Source organism: Dermacentor andersoni, chromosome 3, assembly GCF_023375885.2.
Source record: "Dermacentor andersoni chromosome 3, qqDerAnde1_hic_scaffold, whole genome shotgun sequence".
Lineage (NCBI taxonomy): Eukaryota > Metazoa > Arthropoda > Arachnida > Ixodida > Ixodidae > Dermacentor > Dermacentor andersoni.
In genome coordinates, this window is record NC_092816.1 from 36,214,329 (window position 1) to 36,238,439 (window position 24,111).

General features: G+C 45.5%; 1 protein-coding gene across 1 annotated transcript in view; it reads right to left on the bottom strand.

Moving 5' to 3' along the window:
* Positions 1 to 22,860, bottom strand: part of LOC126517761 (carotenoid-cleaving dioxygenase, mitochondrial-like) — a 105,785-nt gene extending 82,925 nt beyond the window's left edge. The window contains exons 1-2 of the mRNA XM_055064728.1: positions 22,718 to 22,860; positions 22,542 to 22,646 (exon numbers count right to left, since the gene is read on the bottom strand). Coding sequence (XP_054920703.1) covers positions 22,542 to 22,602 — 61 coding nt within the window. The 5' untranslated portion in view covers positions 22,603 to 22,646; positions 22,718 to 22,860. The remainder of the gene's footprint in view (positions 1 to 22,541; positions 22,647 to 22,717) is intronic.
* Between the last annotated feature and the right edge of the window lie 1,251 nt (positions 22,861 to 24,111).

Below are 24,111 nucleotides of genomic sequence, written 5' to 3' on the forward strand. Positions count from 1 at the left end.
CCTTGCTTTCTGGCTTTAAAGAGGCTTCATATTTACAAGAACGTTTTTTGCGCTAAAAAGTGTCCGCAAGAAAAGATACTAGCTAATCGTGATGACGGACGAACTATTGGCGAAGGTATCCGGCGAATGACAAAGAGCGCCTACGAACAAAAGATATTGCGAATGTGGCCCATAGGCACACTAAACGAGATTTCCTTTTATATAGGGTCGCACTTCAAAGGAGAAGAAAACCCGCAAGAAAGAAAAAAGGATAGGCGATCGAATGGTAGACAGAAAAACGGGCGCATATAGCAAGACTATAGCGCAGAACTTTTCATAGAGCGGTATGTGTCTCCATCGATGGCATGTGGGCACGCTTTTTACTTTGCCCGCTCCTTATCGCCAGCGTGTACACAACGCGCAGCAGATCGACTTTGTGAGCGGAGGTTGGCGTCTTTACCGTCGAAAGAAGGGCGCGTTCCGGTGAACGGCCTTGAGCGTCGTCGCACAATGGCGTCGGCGCTCTCCATTGTCGGGGGACAAATGTTATTCTTTCGTGCCTCCCTCGCTCCTTGCGGCGTTCGAGGGCGTACAGAGGAGGTCGCGGCGAGAATCGAAGTATGAAAGGCAAACGCGCCGCGGGCACAGTCTTTGATGTGGAAATACGTAGATCCGTGCTGTGAAATGTCGAGGGGCTTTTCTTAGAGGCTTGCCTTCAATGAGTATGTAGATTAGCGCGCTCGCGCGGAGTCTTGACGCTGGGTTTCGGCGTTTTTCAACTCGGAGCGGAAAACTACTGCAAAGAAATTAAGAAGCTATTTTGTATTGTTCACCGTTAAGCTTCAATGGCCAGCTTGAAAATGTCAAGGTTGCAGCGGTGCAAATACACAGGTCAATTATGCTCTGAAATGGTAAAATTTGAATGTTTAATTAAGGAGTGGCTGAATGATTTTTCGAATGGAACGCACCGGCGGATTCAAAAGCAACAAAGGTGCGTTTCGTTGCGTAAAAATGACAAATTTGTTGAAGTAGGAATCACGAGACTTCATTTAAAAGCCACCTTATGATGGCAGTAACTGTGGCAGTGCTTGGAGGCGTCTTGCGTTCAACACAATCGACGTCTATGTGTTACAGCGTTCCTTGCGCTTTTTCCTAAAGTGCTCCCCAAAAACCAAGCCCGCTCGGTGGCACCGCGGCGGCACACTTTTCAACAGCTGTCCAGGCAAGTACGCACGGGGCCGTCGGAGCACTTAACGACACAGTTTCGCCACATGCGCACTCACCGTCACGTCGGATATACACCCTACGAAGCCTGGCAGCATTCGGGGTGCTGTTTACGCTCTGCAGGAGCACAGACCTCACGCGTTTGCTATCGCTGTCATTGCGTCGCCCTTCGAGCGAAACTGTAATTAATAAAAGACTGCCCACATGACGAACTTGTATTTGTGAATGTGCAACTAAAACTGCCACCGAATCTTAAAATGCACGTGTTATGTTCATGTCATGACCAATTCCTCTAAAATCGGAATCGACCAATGCCCTCATTTTTGTTTGTTTCAAGCTTGACACCTAATGAAATAGGCATGTATGGCAATAGCATGCACGTGCAAACTAAGAACTTCACCTTGATATCTAACGTTTGCCGTAAAACACAAACACCACCTCTACGACTGGTCTCTTCGTATCGAGACCCACATTGAACCGCAAAGCTGAAATGTCAAATGTCGTCTTATTTTAGAACAGAATGATGCCACGGATATCTTAAAGCTTCTAACGCAGACGTATGAAGCCAAATTAAAATATACATGCTCACGCTGACACCTCCGGATACACGTATTCTGCGTACATGCAGTAGTAAAACGGTCATTACAACCACACCCCGCTCGAACTCACGCCTAACGCGATGACGTTATATTAGCACAAAAGAAAGCTCCGTTATAGGAAATGACGCCCAAACCAGGGCCTTCCAATAAATTTGCCCATCTACCGGATGTGCGCCGTTAGAAAGCCTGGAAGACAATGAACGTAGGCGCTTAGACTATACTAAACCGAACGCCGCCGTTCCCAGGGGTTCATCCGGTCATTCATCTCTGTCGAGGCAGCCAGACCGCACTCTTCCGGAGTTGGAGGTCGCAGTAATGTTACGCATTGCGTGAGATGAAATGAGCCCTCCAAGAACGTGCACGGTTCCATTAACCGCGAGGCGAAGAGGTTGCGTATCCTGTCGATTGTGATGCGTTCCACGACTGGCGGACTGAATTCACGTCGCGAAATTACGGCGAACGCCGGTTAGCGATGTGCAGGTAGAGTTTTGTGGCCTGTGATAGCCATATCGAAAAGCCTGTCGCAATTTCTCATCGACTGAAATGCACCGACGTGTATCACACTGCCGAACTGCTGGGTATTTGGGTGCTCGGAGAAAGAGAGTTTAATGGAAGCTGAAGATGCTAGCCCTGCTGTGTGCACGGTTTGCTAGTTCAGACGGAGTGTTTGAATTGACATGACCGGGCCTAAAGTAACGCGTAAAATACGAATAAGGAAACAGATAATCTAGTCGAATTTTTTTCCCTTTATGTTTTTCTTCATCCTCCTTTTCTAATCATTGTACTTGAGAATTCGTAATAGCAGAACCTCTAAGTTCTTCCTGTTCTTCTACATTTTTGATAGCAATAATAAAGCCCATATAGAGAGTAAAAAGTCAAAGAACATCTATAAATCCTGCTAGGGCGTAAGTATGACGGCTTCCCTATCGTTGGATAGGAAAGCCTCTCGTTTAGCTAGATGAGCGTTTTGCAAGCTAAGTTCTCTGAGCAAATGCCAACTACGTTCGTATGGCGCTGCTTTTCATATCGCTTTTATATTTGCTATTCGCATTTCTAAATCACGTGGCCGAAAAGTCAAATAGCTACTCCTCTAATGAGCTGGAGGCACTTCTTAATTTTTCTTTTATTTTTCTACCCCGTCTATATTATAAATAGGCTGCAAAAGAAACCTATGCTGTTTCAAAATTACCACTCTAGGACATAGCAAAGGTTAGTTTCAAGAACAATGCAAGGAAATTTGGTGCTAGGAAGGCTGGGCTCAGTGAAGTCGATCCTAAAAGAACAGGAACGTGGACTGGCAATGTCAGCTGTTTTTGTGTAGCACAGCTAGAAAGCCGAAACAAAGCAGTCAGTGCTCAATTCTTTCCGTTTAAGGTGAGGCGAGGTTTTTCTGTACTTTCTCAAGAGGAAAGAAGGCGAATCGGATATAACAGTTTTCTACGCTTACTAACCGTTACTAAGCTGTTACCGAGGGCTTATACTAAATATTGAACACGCCTTAGTTAAGCAGCATCCGAAGTGTATATAGTATTACTATGACCTAAAGCTGCTGCTTTTTGGAGAGGCCTGTCTTCTACCCCAATTTCTGCAGCCACATTTCGCTATACCCTGTATCCTGTGTTGTTTATGATGTTCTTTTGCCGAAAAGCCAGACGCGCAACCGAGATAGTCTGGTAAACAGGAACTTTGGCGGAGGTGCCCAATTCAATAAGTGGGAACAAGGGCAAATAGAGGCAAGACAAAAAGGCTTGTTTTCGCTGCCACTTATTAACCTCCTCAAGATTCACCTCTCTCGCTTCTTTCTGTACAGCCGTTTCTTCTTGCTTCTAGCCTATATTTGCGGCACCATTTCATGGTGGTATCTGTGTATTCGAAGGCCGAATACTAGAGCCCGTTCTTTAAGTGCCGTAGGAGAAGAAACGCTGGTATTATAATCGGGTTAGTGATTCATGCACGCCTCTTTTTGAGCATTCTTTTAGTGCTTTCGCGTTCAATCGATGCATGCATGCGAGCAATGTAAGAACCACTTAGTCGTTTGTTTTCTCCTGGGTCGGATGAATTTTCTCTCATACTATTGTGGCATTGAGCAACAGCTCCATAAATTTTAGCGTGAGTTTGCATAGTCTGGGGAGCCTACTACTCGGTCATTAAGTCTGACGTGGCCAGATTTGATTGTAACGTGAGAAACAGTGGTTCAGCAAGGAAGACCTTACAGGCCCTTCTCCTTGTACATGTACTAGTGAAAGTGAAACTATATTAAGGATTGATTGATTGATTGATTGATTGATTGATTGATTGATTGATTGATTGATTGATTGATTGATTGATTGATTGATTGATTGATTGATTGATTGATTGATAAGGAACAATGGCGAACTTCCAAATAAAGGCCCGTATTCACGATGCAGTCCTCACGCAAGAGTGGTTTCGTAAGAAACTGCATCAACTAATAGCGACAGCGAACATATGAAGGCAGTCTTCGAAGAACCTGTACTTCTCGTGACCAGAAAGCTTTGTGAATGCAGTGTCCAATTCCAAATCTGATTAAGTGCGGAGGTTATCTACTGCGGAAAATACTGGAAAAATAATGTCTTCAGGAGGATTCCGCGGCACCCATCAACGCGCACAAAGCGCGGTTCCTACTTGCCATTTCGTTGGCGCAAACAATAAGAATATTCAAATTTTAGCGAGCGGTAAAGAGAAAACGTCAACAAAATTTATTAAAAAGTAAAGTGTAAGAGAATCAAACGCGAGCAATGTACGCGCCGTGAACAAATGCTGCTTCCTCCCTCTGCACAAACACGGAATGCTTTTGCTTGGCTCCAAGCTGTCGCTGCGTCGCGCACATGTCGACGTGGAAAGACGGAGGAGCACGAAAACAATAGCGCCGGTTCCTACACGGAGAAGCTTCGCCATAGAAAACGGCTCAGGCACCAGCACTCTTCGCAATATCTGGGACGCGCCGCGTCGACAGCCTGATCGACGGAACACGTTCCCACGTGGGGAGTGCGGAACTGGCAAAATATTCTTAGCTGCATAGGAGGACGAGTAACGCGTTCGCCGACAGCCCCTTCTGCTGACCCCGAGAATTCTCATCCTTTCGTTCGCTCCAGCCACACCCTTTGTCGTCGTCGTCGTGGTGGTGGTGTTGTTTCGAAAACATCACTTTTTTGTTGTTGTTGCTTTAAATTATTCCTTGCATTGCTTTCTATGCCTGTTTATGAGGTTTATGAGTTTCTCGTTTTGTTGGGGTCCTGGACTCAGGGCTCCACCCACGCCCAGGGCCCGTCGAAGGACCCAGCGGTTTGCCTCTATTTTATTAAATCTCCCTCTCTGTCGTTTTCTTCGGCGTCTAGTGGTACTCACCGAATTTCCTCTTTTCCTCTCTCTCTCGCTCTCTCTCTCTCTCTCTCTATATATATTATATATATATATATATATATATATATTATTCCTAGCCACCACGAAGTTGAGTCTGCAAAATTTTTACGACCCAAAGTGACACGGCACCGACGTCGCGCTTCGAACTGGCTTGCACAAGCCGCATCGAGGTCCCTGTAACGCCTTATCCCCACCGCTGACTGTTTGGCAACTTCCCTAGAGGGTGGACAGCACGGGCTGCCAGCAGGAGATCTTTTGCGCGAGCTTTCCGCCTCCATAACTCAGATTTTGTGTGGGTATAACTATTTTCTTTTCTTTTACCAACCAAGGAGGTTCCTTCCTTTTAAAAAAATCTCGCTTTCTTGTGTTTGCTTTTGAAAGTGCCAGACGATTCCGCGCGCCTCCCTTTTTGCCCGTCGTGTCATCTCGTTCTTTCTTCCGGTTCACCAATCATTTTTGAGTCGCACGACATCAGGCATCCACAATTGACGTACGCCGCATATACGTCTACGCGCGCGGAGGATTTCCCTGACATTACTTTTCCTGTCTTCCGCTGGCTCGAACTTCTCCGTTTTTCTTCATCGGTGCGTGCAAGGTGAGTTTGAAGTTTCTCTTTGTTCTGTGCTATTTTATTTTGATTTTTATAGCAGACAAGTCTCACTGGTGGTGCTGTGGTTTCGCCGCATACCGCGACGTCTTTTGTAGATACGTCTTCAGGCTATAATGCAAAATGTAGCTTTCTTTTTCCTCGTTCTTCTCCCTTTCATTTTTTTTTTCTGTGTGCGTACGCTCTGTACGAGTCGTATTAGATACATTTCAGATTTCACCCCTATCTCCGCATTTTGAATGTTACAGGGATCTTAGCGGCACGCTCAAAACGCGCGAAGCTCTTTTCACGAAACATTTCCCTTCGATTGAGGAAAAAAAAAAAATAAGCGATGTACTCTCGTATGGCGTACTGGCGTTTCTTTATGTCGCAGCGTTTTGCTTTGTTCTTGTTTGTTAACCTTTTTTGGAAGTATTGTCGAATATTAAGGAGACAGCGCATAAATCGATCACACGTTTTTTCGTCCCAAGCAGTACAATAAAATTCGCCGTCGAGGGCGCTTGGTTCCTATGCGTTCCCGCATTGAAAGTAGGTATATGTCTAGAAGCACGATCTTCATAAAAGCAAGAATAAAATAGAAAAAAAAATAGAATAACACATTTACTGCGTCAGGAGACAGAGTCGAGTGTAATGAAACTTCTTTTTAGAGAGACAGATGGAGAGATAGAAATTTCCTTACTAATGATGCTCGTAATGCGTGTCACAACTAAGGGAGGCTTCTTGAGCGCATTGTATCTTTCGACGGCGAAGTGAGGCTGACCGTAGCCCACCGACGCTGTTTCTACATGAAATAGAACAGCCACTAATCAGGAAAGCGATAACATGATCGACACAGCGATATTGAATACGTCTAACATGTGAAAAGGAGTATATTCGAGGAATATTGTCAGTGATGCGCAATCTCAAACACAGGCGCTGTGCTTCCAGAATAGCAAACGTTCTTTGGGTTTAGATCGGACACAAATAGAAAGAAAAAAAGAACTTTGACCGCCTCAATAAATGTTTGCAGCTAGTTTATCTGTGGAAGCACTCGGAAAGCTAGAATACAAGCACCACTTTCTCTTCTTCTTTTTTGAAGTTCCAAGGGACACAGAGTTCCAAAGTGAAAATCGATAATAGCGTACAAGCTTTCATATGCAAGCCGTCCTATAAAAGAACCACCCCAAGCCTTTTATTTTTATTTTTTCTCAAATAACGTTGTGGAAAGACGACATCGCAAATATTACATCTCCACAAGCGTTCTATAACCTAGGCAAACAACGAATATTAGATCAGAAACACTTTTATCGTTAACATTTGAATATACATTTGTTCGAGAAGGCGCGTACCTAATTGAATTTGCCTCGAGGGCGATCGAAATTTGAAGCCAATGTTTCAGCCAAGTTTCAACCTTTTCTCCGGTTTTGCTCTAAACCAAGAACGTTTCGTCGATGTCGCAAGCTTCTTTTTTGTGATGCGGCGCTAGAGGAGAAAACGATGACTCCGAAAGACACGATAATATATTAAGTGCGGCTGTCTGCACGCTGTGTCGGCACACAATGAAATGATACAACATCGATCCATATAAAGTTTTTTTTTTGTGCTAACTTGGAAGATGGTAGACAGAAACCAGAAACTGTGGGTGCTCCTTAGCTGTTTTCAGCCAAAAATTCAAGGCGTAACAAGATGGAAAAGGTAAGACGAAACGTTCGAACACGTCCCTACCAATTTGTATAGCAGAATACGCACGCCCCTAATGGTAGCGAGCCCATCTGAAAGAGATAAATACAGAGCTTCCCGGCCACGTTATACGAAGAATATATCGGACAACTTTATAAGGAGTATGATTGTACAGCACGAATGTTTTCGTCTTTAGAGGAAAGGCAGGGAAGTTCAGAAAATCCGCTCGCTGATAAACGAGGTAAGAACTTCTTCATTTCACGGTGCTGAGACAGGAGTGACCGATGCATCAGTCCTCTGGAAACCACCGGCAAAAACAACTTTTTTTTTTCGGTGCGCAAGAACTTAGAGAAAAAGTAAGAAACACTATAAAAACAAACAAAAAGCAGGAGCAGGACGCTCAATCACGTAGGCAGGAGACCGGGAGAACGATTTGAAAGCTTTCGTGCAATAAAAAAAAATAGTAATTGTACCAGAGCACATAATCATGCTTCTAAGTAAAAAGAAAAACGAACACCTAATGATGGGAGACAACCGATTATTACAATGAGTATTTGTCATTTTGACTTAACATCGATTGTTACATGCATAGAATAAGTAGCTGTTAGGCCTAGTTCCTACCGTTTCTATTAATCTTGAAAAAAAATCCTTTAAATTGTCAAATGTTATATGCGAAACGTTTGCGCACGAAAGTCATTTCAAATCATTTGCAGTTTCATGGAAGCCATCATATCGTTTTCTATGTCGTTCTTTCTTTGTTTTTCGAGTGCGCTGCTTATAATTAAGCCATGCTTTACCAAAACACATCTGTACCTGTTAAGCGAGTGTCGAGCATGGAACATGGACCGGGGAACACGGATCTTTCATAATAGATCTTCTAGTATATAGTACACTAATAATGGTCAAATGGCCTAGAATCACGCGCCAAACAAAATCGGGGCATTGCTAGACCCGGTCATTACTTTCGCGTGGTATTCTTTGCCAACCCTCTGTCGACCATAGGAAAAGGTAATATTAGAGAAGATTGGAGAGAGGAATCAGTGTGACTGTCGATTAAGCGGCCCAGTCACGCCTGCAGTGCCCTCCATCCACGCCTAGGGCTTATAGCGCGACTACGCTCCTTCTCGACTGTTCCGTGCAGTGTAATACGAAGGCGATCTCCCTCGTGCCTCATAAGGTATGCAGGTTAATCTCGCAGTGGTGAACTTTCAGCATATGGTTTACGCTAGTATAATCAAACTTCCAAATAAAAAGAAGATAATGCAAATATCTTTAGAGGAAATGGTAAAAGCCCCCCTTGCAGGTACTGACACGGTGTAATAAACTGTTTGCCATTTTTGTCTAGAAAATGTTCCGGTTGTCGACATTTTCTCGGAAACATTGAACATTGATCGGGAACAGTGAGCACAAAGCGAGAGCCTCAGAGCTCGCAACAGCTCCTCTGGCGTGCATGAACCAAGTCATGCTTTGAAATGTTCCGGACATCAACGGAGCGTAATTGACCGATTGTGATAGTCGTTAACTACACATTAATAAATTAATCACGCTTAAGAAAAGAGCAACAGTGCGAGTTGGACGAGTTGGTTGGTGTACGCTCGGGTTACGGTTTCTAGAAAAGAATGTGCCAGCCGTTATCAGAAAATCTGCATCTGACGTTCGCGCTCTTGTGTCGCAAATTCTAACGGCAAGCCAGAATGTCTTGTGGCAGACCAAACCCCAGGTTCGCTCGCAGTACAAGAACCTGAATATATTGTTCGACCAGTGGCACGGGTAGACGCCAGTGAACTCTGCTTGCGGTGTTTTCATCTTTATTTGTTTCATTCAAATATTTATTTATTTATCTTAGCATTATCACTTATTCCTTTATTTTTAGCAGCACTATATAGAGAAATGGTGCGGCCGAGATACTCTTCACTCCAATCTCCCCACAGCAGTCCATGCATAACAGAACAAAACAGGATAAAATCTATCATATTATATCTTAGTGACTACGACCGTTCACACACTGCCACAGGGCGGACGACGAGGAATTTGTTCCAGCAACGGCGGGGAGCAGTAGTCGAAGTGCCACGTACTTCTGATCAGACGCGAAGCAGTTCCAGCCTGCATAATGCTGCACGTAATTTCTGCGAGGAAATAATGTGCGCCGTTTCCCTGACACGGATCCACTCGACCGCAATCACCACGTGGTTCAGCAGTTGTCGTGCACGAATGCCAATGTGCACCGTTCTTTTTTTTTTTTTTTTTCGCGGTCAACACTTGGATTAGACAGCTTTCGTGCTGTGCTTGTCTTGACAGGAGCAAATCACTAATTTTTATTTATTTTTTTATTTTCACAATACTGCGGACTTATGTCCAAGCAGGAGGGGGCTACGTGAGCAAATACAAAAATGAAAGCAAACATACAAATATATACAAGGGGTACAGTCAACAAGATTCTTCAAGTGGGTGGTTGTAACCAATGGGAATTTCCAGGTAGGGCATTCCAATCAATGATTGTTTTCGGAAAAAATGAGTTATTTAAAATGTTTGTTAGTGCAAAGATCGGCTTTAACAACTGGCTGTGTTTGTGGCGGGAAATTCGAGATGTGTCCTTAATAATATTGTATTTAGCTGCGCTTCGAGAGTTAAATGTAAATGTAGTTGTCAAAGCCTAGCTTTGAAATGAATGGATCAAATTACGAACGATAAAGCTGTTGTACTTCTTGACATTAAAGAACAAACAAACAAAGAAGACACATGTACATTAGAGCTTGCCTCCTCAGTGAACACACCGAATTCATTTTTTTTCTTCCTATTTTTTCCCTTAGTTTGATGGCGCACGCCTTACGGCTTTGAAGGTCGTTGCGTAAAACTTGGTATTTTGTTGCAGGTGTTACCCAGCAACACAGGTAAACATCTTCATTATCAATTGGTGTGCCCCTGACTGGTCAAATGGGGCAACTACCGTTTGCTCTGCGAACGGCTTGTAACGCAGGAAAGGGTTCTTCTTTCTTAATCAAAAGAAGCATCAACGTCGAACTACGCCAGTATTTCTAGTTTAACAGACCCAGATAAATACCTTGCAGTCAGAGACAAGACGTGTCCTGTTTCTGTTTTCACTCGCGCGGGCTGCAGTGTAGGAACTTAATTTGTTGACACCGGCAGTGCCGAACTGCACGTTTCTCCGAGGCCGACGTTGGAGCAGTAAGTGAGAATAAAGCAAAGTATGATAGCAATAAAATGAGAAAGAAAAGTATGATAACGTGAAGCGATGTCGAGAATGGAGTTGTATGAACCGAATCCTGCGAGTTGGCGACAAAATGTGGCAAGAACGCGAGCGTGCTGCCCCTACACTACGCCCCCCCCCCCCCCCCTCCCCCACCTCCCCTCCGTGTACGAGGAAGATGTACTTCACCAGCGCCCGGAGTGTGTATTGCGCACGACGCGCAACATACCCGATTTCGCAACTTCGTGCTTCCAGGGCCTGTTTGCGCAGTAAAAGTTTTGAATAGTTTGTTTGCACAGCTTTCACAGTGAAAAAGCGTTGATGTCTAAATTCGGAAACGCTGGCGCAACTCAGTGAGGGATGGTGACGTGCGCTGTGGCGGAGAATAAGGTTCTAAAAAAAAAGAAAACAAGCACGACATGAAAGGGGGAAGCAACGATGCGAAAAGCGAGGATATGAGACAGAAATGAACGTTACTCGTACGCCAGCGTCTTCCTTTCCGCGCAGTCAGAGAAAAGGGAAGCGCCGCGGTCCGTTTTTACCTCGCTCGCGTCAAAGAACATGCATTAGAGTTACTGTATTTGCTCACGTCCAGTAACTCCTTCACGTGTATGACACCGGCGCTCACCGTGAGAACGTGAGCACACTCAAAGAGCGAACATAACTTCAGCTTCGGAGATATCGAAAACATGGCAGTAAAGTAGGCGCACAGAAGGAAACTTCGTTCTCGCATCCACAAGGAAAGCATAAAGTAAGCGCAAAAATATTCAGGCTCAGGGTTCTCTGCAACGAGCGCTAAGTGAACAGATCCTGTTTATTCTGAGCTCCTAATGGATCGCGCTAAAGATCTGTCGGCGGCGCCACCCGATCGATTGCTTTAGAGATTCCTCATCAGTGCGGGTTCTACCCTGCGGTCATCCCTCTGTTTACGGCTTACTTAATTGCCGGGCTGTACTGAGTTTAAATCATTTAATTCCACGGCAGAGAACCGTACCACAACGATGGCTAACTCGCATGTTTTGCGAAAGTCGCTAGACGCAGAGTAGAGAATACAAAGAAGACAAACATGAATTCTTGCATCAAGTCTCTCGCTGACCACGCTGATGATGCTTTCGAAGGCGTTCTTTCGTTTACTCGTTAATGAAGCCGTTCGGCGGCTGCACTAAAGATTGCGGGCAGGCTTAGGCTGCGCTCCAAAGGACAACGCTACGTTCAATGGCGGCCAAAATCATGCGCCTCTAGCTGGCGTGTGAGAACACAAACAATGAAAAACGACACGAAATAGAACTTGGTAAAAAAATATCCGTTTCGCAACCTTCTTGAAGGATTGTTAAGTGCAAGACTCCGCCTCCATCTCAAGGACACCGCTGATCAATGCCCCTCAAAGAGCGGAAAGAGGTGAAATTTGACGAGCGAAATTTGGATTACTGCAGTTAGGTTTCCAGGTGTGCGTTGTCGTAAACCCGCCTTTCACTCGCCCGTTCAATTTCAACCTCTTCGTTGGCAATCCAGTGCAGTCACCATTATGAGACACGACTGTCGTCGCGACGTTTTTTAGCTCTCGTTTCTCTGCCCTGGGATGACTCGAATCCTTTATGAAAGCCCCATGCCACGCGTCACATCATCCTGCGCTTTCTGTACTGTAATCAGCAATAGATTTAAGGAAGTAAAAAAAAAATACCAGTCTTATTTGTTGCACGCCATTATTCCTCATAGACTTTACATCCGTACATATCAGACCAAAAGGAGTTAAATAAACACTGCGCGACGAAAATCAATAGCTTCTGCTTTCTGTGCCGAAGAGCAGAAAGAGAAACAAGTCCGTCCGAGCCGCGTAACAAAAGGCATTTGCTTTCGTCGTCGCCGAGAGAACAGGCGCGTATGTAAATATATACATACATAATCTATCTACCCCGAAGGCAGGCTGAAGGCAAAACTATCGTTCCTTTCTTTTTTTTATTTTTCCTGCCACCGCAGCAGGAGGAACGAGTGATTACCGACGAAAGGCAAACAAATGCGAACGATAATGAACATTAATGACATCCTTCGCACCGCGTGACAGTAACAATATTGTGCGCGACTCTTTACATAGAACTCTAGTAATACATGTCCTGACGCCAGGCGGACGTCTGGCGAATAGCATTTGACGCACGAAGGCTTAGCCTCCGAGATAATTATGCGCGATTACTCTCATTTTACTGGCCTGGAACATTCACGCTTGGCACTTTTACTCGAGGCAACATAATGCGCGCGAAATTGATGGAAGCAAGAATAAAAATACCACAAACTGAGCAAAAATAAGAGAATAAACGCAAAGGTGGTGTTTCCAAGTTTTAAGTGTAAGTGTCGACTATGTTTATTTCTATCAGAAGTTCCCAAAAAAAGCTCTTTAGGCCTGTATATATAGTTACACGTAGATTTTTTTTTATTATTTTGTTATATTTAGGAGATGTTCTCGCCTTTAATTGGCGCCTGCTACTCCTTTTCACATAGGGATTAAAAAAAAATAAGTCACAGTAAAGAAATAATGAAATCGCAAAAACACAAATATCAGTCACATAAGTACACTAATGCTACACTCAAACTGAAAGTCAACTCAGAAATACAGCAACACAAAGTCCAGTCATATAGGTGCACTAAAGGAAACACAAAGTCCGGTCACATGACTACACTAAAATCAGGGCACGGATTAGATTTATATCAAGGTAGATAAAATCAGACATCGAATTGTCCAAAGTCAGGTAAAAAACAACAATAGAATGCGCTTATCACATTTAAACAGTCTCCTGAATAGTTTCCTAGAATATTGTTCTCTTCTAGATATATTTGAAGGGCCAGTAACGCTAGTCTTTGCAATGAGTATATATGTTGGCCATGGACCGAATATCTTCCTATGGCTCAAGGGCCTGCGGTCTAATGCCACTAGATCATGTGCTAAGCGTTGTGTTTGTGTGGCATGTCGCGGACATTCTACCAGGATATGCTGTACATCCTCATCCGCTTGGCCACAAGTGTATTTCGGACTATCAGCTCTTGAAATTTTATGTAGAAAGTGTTTTGTGTACGCGGTACCGAGCTGCCGACGGTGAAAGAGTATTTCAAAGGCTCTGTTTGTATCTAACGTGGACGATATTTTAAATTGAAGTGATGGGTCAATGTGAAATATATCTGAAGATTTCGAGTTCTGATCAAACCATGTCGCTTTGCAACCACGGGCTGAGATCTGTCTTAATGTGTGCCGCAATTTGCCTTGCGTTAGAAGGAGACCATATGTGGCGTGAATGCGCTTGTCCGGCTGCCTTGTCTGCTGCAACACTTATCTCTGCCGTCCGGTCTCTTTCTCCTTTTATCCCCCTTCACCCTTCCCCCTGTGCAGGACAGGCAACCGGAAGTGCCTCTGGTAAACCTCCCTGCCTTTCTATGCATCCTTTTCTCTCTATCTCTCTCTCCAGGGATATTGCAGTGCTCAGGTATCCACTGTAACATTAGTATGCGATTTTCTTCACTTGCTTTTTTGAGTTTCTTTAGTGGTTCGTAAACTAACGCTATGTTCTGCGTATTGCTGATGTCACCATGAAGTGAAGACAAAGCTCCCTGCGAGGTACAAAGGATGACCCAGTGTTCGCCTCTTTGAATTGCATTTGTGTATCGTAACAAAGCCAATATTGCAAGAAGCTCTGCTGTTCTTGATGAGGTCATGTGACATAGTTTAAACGTCTGTATTTGTTTCCATTTTGGAATGACAAAGGTAACTGTAGAAGAATTTGTTTCGCAAGAACCATCTGTATGCGCTTGAATTTCGCAAGAGTATCGGAAGTATATCTGGTATAACGCTAGTTGTTGTGCTGCTAGCACAAACATATCTCCTTTTACGAATAATGCCTTCAACCGAAAGTTGAGTTTTAGGAGAGACGAGTCGCCATGGAGGGTACGTAGGAGATATCTGAGAAGCAAGATTCGTGACGTGGTAGTAGATTTTTGTGCGCCTGAATCACCGAATTGATGTTATCCCTGTCTCTCTCAATAAGTGCACTTGCTAGCGGGTGCCTTTTGTGCTGCTCTGAAACGCGAGAGTAGTGCCGGCAGGTTTCAACCGTCTTCATAATAGGAAATGGAGCATGACGTGCCTCTGCAATTACTAAGGAACTTGAGGTTGCTCGAGGAACGCCTAAGCATACTCTAAGGCTCCTATACTCCGTTCCATACATCGCGGTCAACGCCGTGGAAGCTACGCGAGAAGTTCGGTCAAGAAAGGTTAACACTCCACGCGTGCCGTCTATTCGCTGTGCGCCAACAGCGTTCGCTCGCAAAACCCGAGAAGAACAACAAAAATAAAAATGTTCTAAAACAACGCATTAGCAGCCGTATACCACTGTGTGTTTGTTTCTAAGGTTTAAAAATTGTTTCATTCACTACTGTACCGACGTGGTAGCGGCCCGCATCAGTCCCAGACTGATCCCTCAGGACCTAAATAAAGTTCTTCATACCATACCATACTACTGAGCCTATATAAAGTCATTTGCGCACAATTGGGGTCAAAAAACGTCGAACTAGCTCCAAATGCGAACGAAGCCACTGCACGAAGTCTCTCTTGCCTCCACAGCGTTGACTGCTATGCAGGGAACGGAGTATAGCTATTAATCGCTGTAGCCTTGTTTTTCTTTGGACGAAGCTTAACAATTAACCTGTCGCTGTGGATTTGATGCTGTAATATGCGCATTGAAACTGCGAACCAATGAGAACAGGCCAAAACGCTAACCGATTCGAAATAGTCTTGCGACCCTGCGCACCGTGGTATTACGCCTAAGTTGTAGTCCCCGTCGAAGACTTCTGATTATGGGCTTCCATTCTGACCAGTGCTAACGAGCACATTCAAGGTGCGGCTGTTAACTAGGTCAAGTTTCGATTTGACCATTATGGGCTGTGCGACTCACTACAGACGGCTCTTATTGTACTCTGAGCACGTTCTTATCACTTTATCCGATGTATTTAGCTTAATGTTGAAATTAATAAACAAGTTATTCTTTATTTGTTCGTTCATACGTGGCACGGTTGAGAGCACTGTGATCGCTGCATGCTAGCGGGCATGTCACAAGCTTTCCTTTTATGTTTCGTAGGATTTGCTCAGAACGCAGAAAAAGTTATTACGTAATAAGCAGTAAGTTACGAGCTGCTGTATAAGATCGAAGTTTCTCCCTAAAGTTAATACTTGCGAAGTTGGCTAATTATACTTGAATAATTATGTAGTTAAGCAGAATGCAATAGAATAGTCTGACTTTCTCTTTACAATAGCCAACAACATGTATTTCGTCGCGTCCACCTAGAGTGCTCCTGCATACTTTTAAATCTTGGCTACAGTTAACTGGAACATCTCGCATAGCATTCGACGATGGGCGCTAGTTGGGTAGGGATTAAACGGTGTCGGGTTAAAGTAAAGCAGAAAGGGTTAAATGATGATTGGAAGTAGTCCACCAGTTACTCGCTTTCACTAACGGCTTAATTACAAGTTCGCCTAAAGGAATAAATGATTGAGAGGGAAAGGAAGTATGCAACAACAATGAACGCCAGCCGCTATGCAAGAAGTAACAAGAAGATAATTTTTGTAACAAATACGTATTAAAAGAGAACTCTCACCATGAGTCGTGACACCGCATGCCAGAAATACTAAGAAAACGTGATACTTTTATTACTTCTCTGATGATATTCATCGTCCGCATCGCAAGACCGATGCCAGCTTTATTTATTTATTTATTTATTTATTTTAAGGCTTAGTTTTTCATTTGTGCACCCAAAGATTAAAATTGACCGGGGGGAACTGAATGAACTACGCTTGAGGGCACGTACTATGCAAGGAAAGTTTCTGCCAACGGCTCTTCTTAAATCTCTCGCGCTTTTTTCTTGAGGCGAATATTGTACTTATTAATATCTCTTAAAGGAACCGTGAGCAAGACGGCGCAAATTGAGAGCGGCTACGCGCAAAACAAAGTGAAAAAGAATCGATAAATAAAGGACGAACATAACAAAATAAAACCGGGCAGCAAGCGAAGATCGATGTCAGCTGCTTCAAATTAAGAGAGTGAACTTCGTTGTCTTGTCTTTGCTTTGGCGCTGATCGCAAGGAACAGGAACTTCCTTTTTCTTACTCATTGCTGCCGACATTGTCCCTAGACTGTTTACAGCGAAAGTCCTTCCACATTTAATAGAGAGCGGTAGAGGTATTTTAATCTCCGGAGATACAAAGACAAAAGAAAGTAAACGAAAAATGAGAACCTTTATATTATATAGGCTGCGGCCACTCTACCGCAGTAAATAATAGATGGCACTCAGAAAGAAAAAATGGAGCACAGAGAGACATCAGAAATTAGTTGCCGAGAGCATGTTTTTTTTTTTTTTTTCTTCCAAACTCAAACTTTTCGAAGGAAAACAAGTTACGTATTAAAAGAATTGAGAACATTGCTTTTTCTCAATCGTTTTTCGGCGGATGGGTACATTAAGACAGCGTGTATTATTGTACGGTAAAACGTTTCTCAGGTACCTTTTTGTGTGAGTACGGGAATCTTGCCTAGCGATAACTTCAGGAACTGCCCATCTTGTCATAGTTTTTGTGTGCTGAATGCCATGTTTGCCGCTGCAAACACCACTGGCTGTCCCAATAGCCACCATTGCTCGTACAACCTTTCGCATGCCGTGTCGTTCCTATGTTCCATTCTGTGCCGCTCACCTCGTCACGCCTATGTTCCTGCCGTTTGTGCTTCGACTAAACTACTCAGCCTTCCCATACACAAACGCGTGCAGTGTATTCTTCCCCCTGCATTCGTTTGGCCGCCTTCTTCGGCCGCAGACACGTCTTTTAGATTCAGGAACTGCGCGAAATCATTCGCTTGTAGGCGATCGTCTGGAACGTCGCCCGGCTCTCCCACCGGGCCTATAGGTGGGACAGCCGCCCCGATCGTATACAATCAAGCAACGTTTCTTCTACGGGCACGGGCATGCGCCCCGAAACGCCGATGCCATTTCTCTGCGCTCGTAACTCCGGGCCGGAAAACGTGACTCTGCAAGCGGGTTGTTCGTATACCGTTCCCTACTTTCGGACACGGAGCCAATGCATCGGAGGCTGAGGACTTCGCGTCGGCTTCCTTCAATAGGCCGCCACGTCCTCTGCGCCTGCAGCTGCAATCAGAGGCTATCAGCGGTGCCTCCGCGTCCTTCAATACAGCCGGGCTTCTTTCCCGCCGAACGCCTTTCTGTGGAGCCGTGCGCGAGAGGCTTTTATTTTTCTTTGTCCCGCCATCCCAAAACGAAGTCGCTGCGCCAGAGACCTTTCTCTTTTTTTCTTTTACTCTGTGAAGAAGCGTGGTCTGCTATCCCATTCCGTATATCTGACGAAGGAAAAGGAGAAAAGGACGGCAGGAGAAAGAGTCTTAAAGCGCTCTCCCCAAAAACTGAATCCTATCGCAAGCACATTGGCTTAACGCTTTGTGCCGCACAAGCGGCATTTCTCCGCGCTCTTGTACGGCCGTATCAGTGCCCTCCTTTGAACGGTTTCAATTGGTCGGCGACGCAGTAGAGGCAGGATTTACGATATGGACACACCGCACAAATGTACGACTTCCTGCTTTTCATTAGTTTCTTTTTCGTTTCTTCTTTTTTTGTTTTACGAAGTCAGTCTCCTTAAAAGGTCCCTTTGGTCTTCTTATCATTTCTTTTTACAATTTCTTTTTCTACTTGTCTATCGCTCTACGGTGTTTTAACACCTACCTGAAGTACGAGAGCCTCAGTTTCTTTTGCGAATATTTCCGCGGGGTTACCTTCACTACACTTCCTTAATACCGAAACAGGGCGATGATTCACTTCGCGATGCCGCCGAACAGCGAGCTGGTCTTTGATCGCTTTGATGTGAATCGGTAAGCAGGTGTGCTGATCACGTGACTGAACATGTTGTAGCTGCGAAGTTTCGAAGCTTCGGCATTACCAATGATGTAAAATCAGGTTCCTTAACAAAAATGACTTCAGGTCTCTGCTTGAAAATCAACAGCTTCAGTATACCGAGCGATACTGCTCCATGTGGCTCTCGGGGGGGTGATTGAGTTCCGATGTCGCAAGCGCAAAGCCGCGGGTTCCTTTCCCATCCACGCGTACTCACATTTAGGTGCAAGTTCAATATTTCCAAATGGCGAAACCTTTGATCCGCAGTCTTTTCTTCCGGCTTCTCCCAAAAGCCTCAGAGTGACTTTGGAACGGTATAAAGCTCTTGAATTATTAATATCCTGGGCGCAGTGAGGCTCGGATTTGCGGCGCTGCGCAATACAGGAAGAAATTCGCTGCTATAGGCACGGCTGCAGACGCAGAAGCCAAATAACATCTCATGAAACCGGAGGCAGCAAAAAAAAGGGGGGGGAAAAAAGAAACATCGCTTGGGGCATAGTCCGATATACTTTCGAAAAGTGAGACAGTCATGCAGCTCACGGTGTGTTAGCGAAAGCTGGGCTGACACAATACGGCGACTTTGTGACGGCATACCAAGAAAACAGCTAAAAGAAAAATGACAATCCTGCTTTCTATTGGAACATTTTTGTCAGTTGCGCTTAAATATTTGTCAGATTTCGCGCATGTCGAAGCAGCAACGGCATTCCATAGTCGGCGGCAACCTCAGAATACTGTGGAAAATGTACCACTGTCCAACCCGAAAAAAGTTACCCGCCGCGATATAGCTCGGTGAGCATGGTGTTAGTCTGCTGGGCTCGATGTCGCAGGTTCGATCCCGACCGAGGCGACCGCCTTGCGGCGAAGGCGAAATGCAAAAAATAAATAGAAAAAGAACGCCAATGCATGCACTCAAATTTAGCTGTACGTTAAAGAACCATAGGTGGCCAAAATTAATCCGAATCCTTGCACTGCGGCATGTCTCATCATCAGATCGCGGTTTTGACGCGCAAAACCATAGAAATAAAGCAATTTTTAACTCACAACAAGTTCCTTAGATGCATCAAGATGGGCAAGTGGCTAGTATTCAGCATGGTAAGGTCGATGGCACTCTTTGGCCGCTGTATCCCTTGCGCCATAAGACACTATTAATCATCAAGTGGCTAGTTCGTTGACATCCATCTAAAGTTGGTCGGCATCCTTCATTCATACTGTGGCTGTTATTAATTCCGTGCGCTTTAAAATGTTCTGAAATTGTGTAGCTGGCGTAGGCCAATTGGATTCGCTCGCTCCAGTGCGAAACACGGAGCGAGCGAATGATTATCGCTTCAGCGATTATCGACGCCTTTCGGGAATTACGTTCTGCAGCGCGGATACACAGAGGTACACAGATGCAGTGTGGTTCTGTGGGTGCAGCTTTTACTGAATTCATGCATAGGTTGTTGCCGACTACAGTATAAGAGCGTGCGTATTGAAATTCGCGACGGCAAGATTCACGTAACGACATGGTCGATGAAGCTTGAACCGCAGGAATAAGTAGCGGGGTAAAAAAAAAAAAAAATTAGCCACAAGCAATAAATAGCACGCGCGAGAGCCCGTGGTGAAGAGTTTGCATTCCGTGTCGCCACTGTTCGTCGTGGTTATTTGCATGGAAACCTATCTACCGATAAAATGAACATTTCGTTGAAAGTACAGCCCTGTGTGTCTGCCTCCTTCGTGCCTCTCTCCATCTTCGTTCGGATCGCGTGCTGCTTCCCTCTAACGACCGCCGTTGCGCTTCCGAGAACCATTCGTTTGAACACAGAGATAACGCAACTGCCTTTGCATAACCACGCTGCGCACACGAAATTGGATGGACAGCCAAGTTGCGGCAACGCGTCGGAGCAAAGATCACGTTCCAGCCTGGAACTGCCCTATGTAGGGCACATACGCCAACGCACTCGACCGGAATACGAGACTCCCCGTGTTTTCGTCATACACGCTTTCCCGATAGATAGGGACCGAGACATGTACACGTGTTCGGAAGGATCCAGACGCGCTCAGACGTTAGCCGATGAATGCGGCGGCTTTAATACGTTCGAGATACGTACCCGGACCTCGCACACTGTGTGTTACTATAGCAACGAGTTTGGCAAAGCGCTGTTTCCCCATTTACGCTATAGTTGAGATGGCGTCATATGGAGCTTAAAGTTTCTTAAGATGAAAGTAACACTCGCTAAGAAGAATGACAATAGACAAGGTGGAGAGCCGACGATTCGAATTGTGCAATTCTATAAGGTTCACGCCGGTTCGGGCAACTTCACGGAGGGGAAAATTTACCATCGACTTATTCTTAACAATTCGTTTTTGAACTATGTATACGCAGCTTTCTTGCTGATGAGCCCGTCTCTAGCAGCCTTTTAAAATAATCGCGTGTGAAACGACACTTTAAAAAATCATAGAGCGCATGAAACTGCTACATAGAGAAGTAATGGGAGAAGCTAGGGACGTGTGTACAAGACACACCAAATCAATATTTTGCGGGCGTACAGGGGGTGTAATGATCTACAAGAGCATTTTGTGGCGCTAAGTGTGAAATTGAAATCAATTATTCCCAACTAAAGCCTGCACAGTGAGCTGTTTCCCTTTATGTCAATACATCAAGCGAATAGTGCCCCAAAGAATTTTCGTACGTGAGTCTTTGGCTGTCAAGTCTCGTGCAGACAGCGCTATCGACGACGCTGGAGAAGTTGCATGGCCCGTGAAGAGTGCCGCTGGCGACGTAGACAGAGTCAAATCGAATACCGCGTTCGTTTTTGAGATTAACGCAGGCACCCACACGCGCCGTAGACGAATGTGGTCTTGCACATTGTTTACAAGGAGTGCGCCGGAGCTGCGTTCAGGCTACATTCCTGATGGACCTATCGCAGGCTAAAGCTCTAGAGAAATGCATGTTGATCAGCTCACATGTTAATGACGTCAACCAGATATATTCGCATCGCAAAGGTTCAAGAGATAACACAGCAAAAAAATCGACTGCCCAAGCGCCTCCTCCCATCTATAGCATGCGAAACAGCGCTCGCATGACCAAGACCAATCAATCAATCAAACACAAACAACAGAACTGCCGTAAAATTTATGCAATAAGATAAATTCGTGGCGCAGGATGCTACTGCAATTACGGAAACGTATACGACGTACACACACAAAAAAAACGAGAAATAGATTGCACATAAAAGTGCGCAGCGCATTCCATTGCATTTGCTGCTCGCACATAAGGTAAGAAACCGTCAAGAGTTACACAGTCTGGCATAGCACCTTTCGCGCCACGTTTTGCGCAACCACTATTTCTTAGGACGTGAAAGCAAAATCACGTGGCTAAGAAAAGTGTCAGCACTCGTGCTGTAGTGCTCGCTGTGAGTCGTGCACCTCCCAGGACTCATTCAGGATTTTACCAATTTAGAACCAAATCAGCATGCATTACCTAAACACGGATGGAGGATAACTCATCAAAGGAAAGCAATGTATGTCAAGTCGACAAAAATGAAAAAAAAGAAACCCTATATCGTTTATTGAAACTGCATTACTTGAAACTCTGGTTAACGGGCGCAAATTGGTCATCATTCGCGTTACTGATCTGTAAAGAGAGAGAGAGCGAAGACAGGCAGGTTAACCAGAAGCACGTCTCCGGTTTGCTACTCTGTATGTGGGAAACAACGATTAGAGAAACAGTATGGCAGTAACGACCGAAATGGAAACCGTGCTACGAACCAGGCGTCCAAAGCAACAAGTCTCGAAAGCATGCTAATAGGTGAACTTCCGTCATTCCCGCGTAAACGGTTAATCCGACTGGACGCGGGCACATACACGAAGGTTAACTCGTCTAGACAAACGCGCCTCTTCACGACGTCCTTGCCTGCGTACACGCAGGTTTCTGTTACAGACATCGCTACAGCTACGTCCCAAGTCGCCCGTCACTCACCCAAGACGCACGTGGGCACCGGTTCCGTGACTTCCTCGCGATTCTCGATGAGTCGCTCCATGATGGTCGAGGTAGGGCACGCGCTGCAGTTCTGCTGACAGGCGGCTGCACAGCACCGAGTGTTTTACTGCTTGATGCGCGCTTCGAAACAACGCCGCCCTGGAGTGTGCGCTCACCGCGTCCGCGCCCCGTGCGTGTGTAGGCCGAGCGCGCCGGCCACTCTCCCTGCCGGCCTGGTGCCGTTATGCCCTGCCGATCATCCGCGCCAGCAGAACACCTCGACGCGAGAGCCTTCCCCCCCGTCACCCCCCGCCGCAGCTCTCGGCTCGCGTTTCGGTCGCGGCCGCTCGTTTCGATGGCGGCGCCACCTACCACCTCCGCAGGCTGCCGCCACCTGGCGGCGGCGCGACGTCAAAAAGCGAGACGAGAGAAAAACAGCGCAGCTCTCACTGATCGCCCGACGAGCCTGCGACGGCGCTTGAGACGGCGAATTGAGAGAGGCTCCCTGCCTCTCTCGATCCGCCTCCACAGAAGCCTCGTTCCTCCAGGAGCAGAGAGGCTCGAGATCAGCGCGTTACGGGAACGGGTCTCCAAGGGAAGAGGGCGAGTTTGTACGTTCAGCAAAGAATAAGTGACCAAACGTCTCTGATTTAGTGTTGCTGTAACCACCGTGAACAGTCTGGCATTTGCATCCAATTATAGGGCGCGTCAGGGACAGACGCGTATTTGCCGAGGATTAGGTGATTTCACCATTGTAGGATACTGCGTAATAGGGCCACACAGAGACAAGTTCGGAAGCCGATATCGTAATATGTAGATACCGCATGCATTGCAAAAAACCTCATCGCTTCGAATTCTCTTGGACCCGTAATAAAAGTCCTGCCATCTATACTTCCACATGAGCGCTTTTGAAATTGTCAGCACAATTTTCTTTCTTTTTCTGCCCCCGCCCCCTTTCTTTTTTTGCCTTCTTTTTTATGCACCCTGTGGCATATGTGCCGCCTTCGACAAGGCGCTTTTGCCTTTTGTCCCGAACAATGCGGTCAACAACAACGCACCGCGAATAATGTACTGCACGGCATTCGTTCATGCGCGTTGGGCGCGTGTGTCATTGTTTGTCTGTGCGTGTGCTCATGCGTGCGTGCGCACTTTCATTTCCCGGCCATGCGAAGCAGTTCCCTACGCGTGCTACGCACAGAGGTTGATTGCCAGGGCCTCTTTCTCTCCCCCAAAACAAACTGCTCGACAACTCAAGCTGCGAATAAAGCTATAAATTGTCTTCTTCATCATTTACTGGTTCACACTTGAGAGCAAGTCGCAAAGTCGCTACGATGAACTTCGTAGTCTCCGTTTTGTTGGCACTCCGGGGTAGAACGAAGCTTTGTGGATATTTAATGATCCTTGTCGAATGTAATCAAGGCCCCTGTACTGCAGCGATGCCAGCACAAAGGAGTACTTACGCCATAGCTCGTGATCTAAAAAATGAAGTGCGTTCTTCTTTTCAGCAGGAGGCACCCAACAAAGCCTGCGGAATCACATAGTACGCTTGTGCTGTTTTATTTCTATGGTA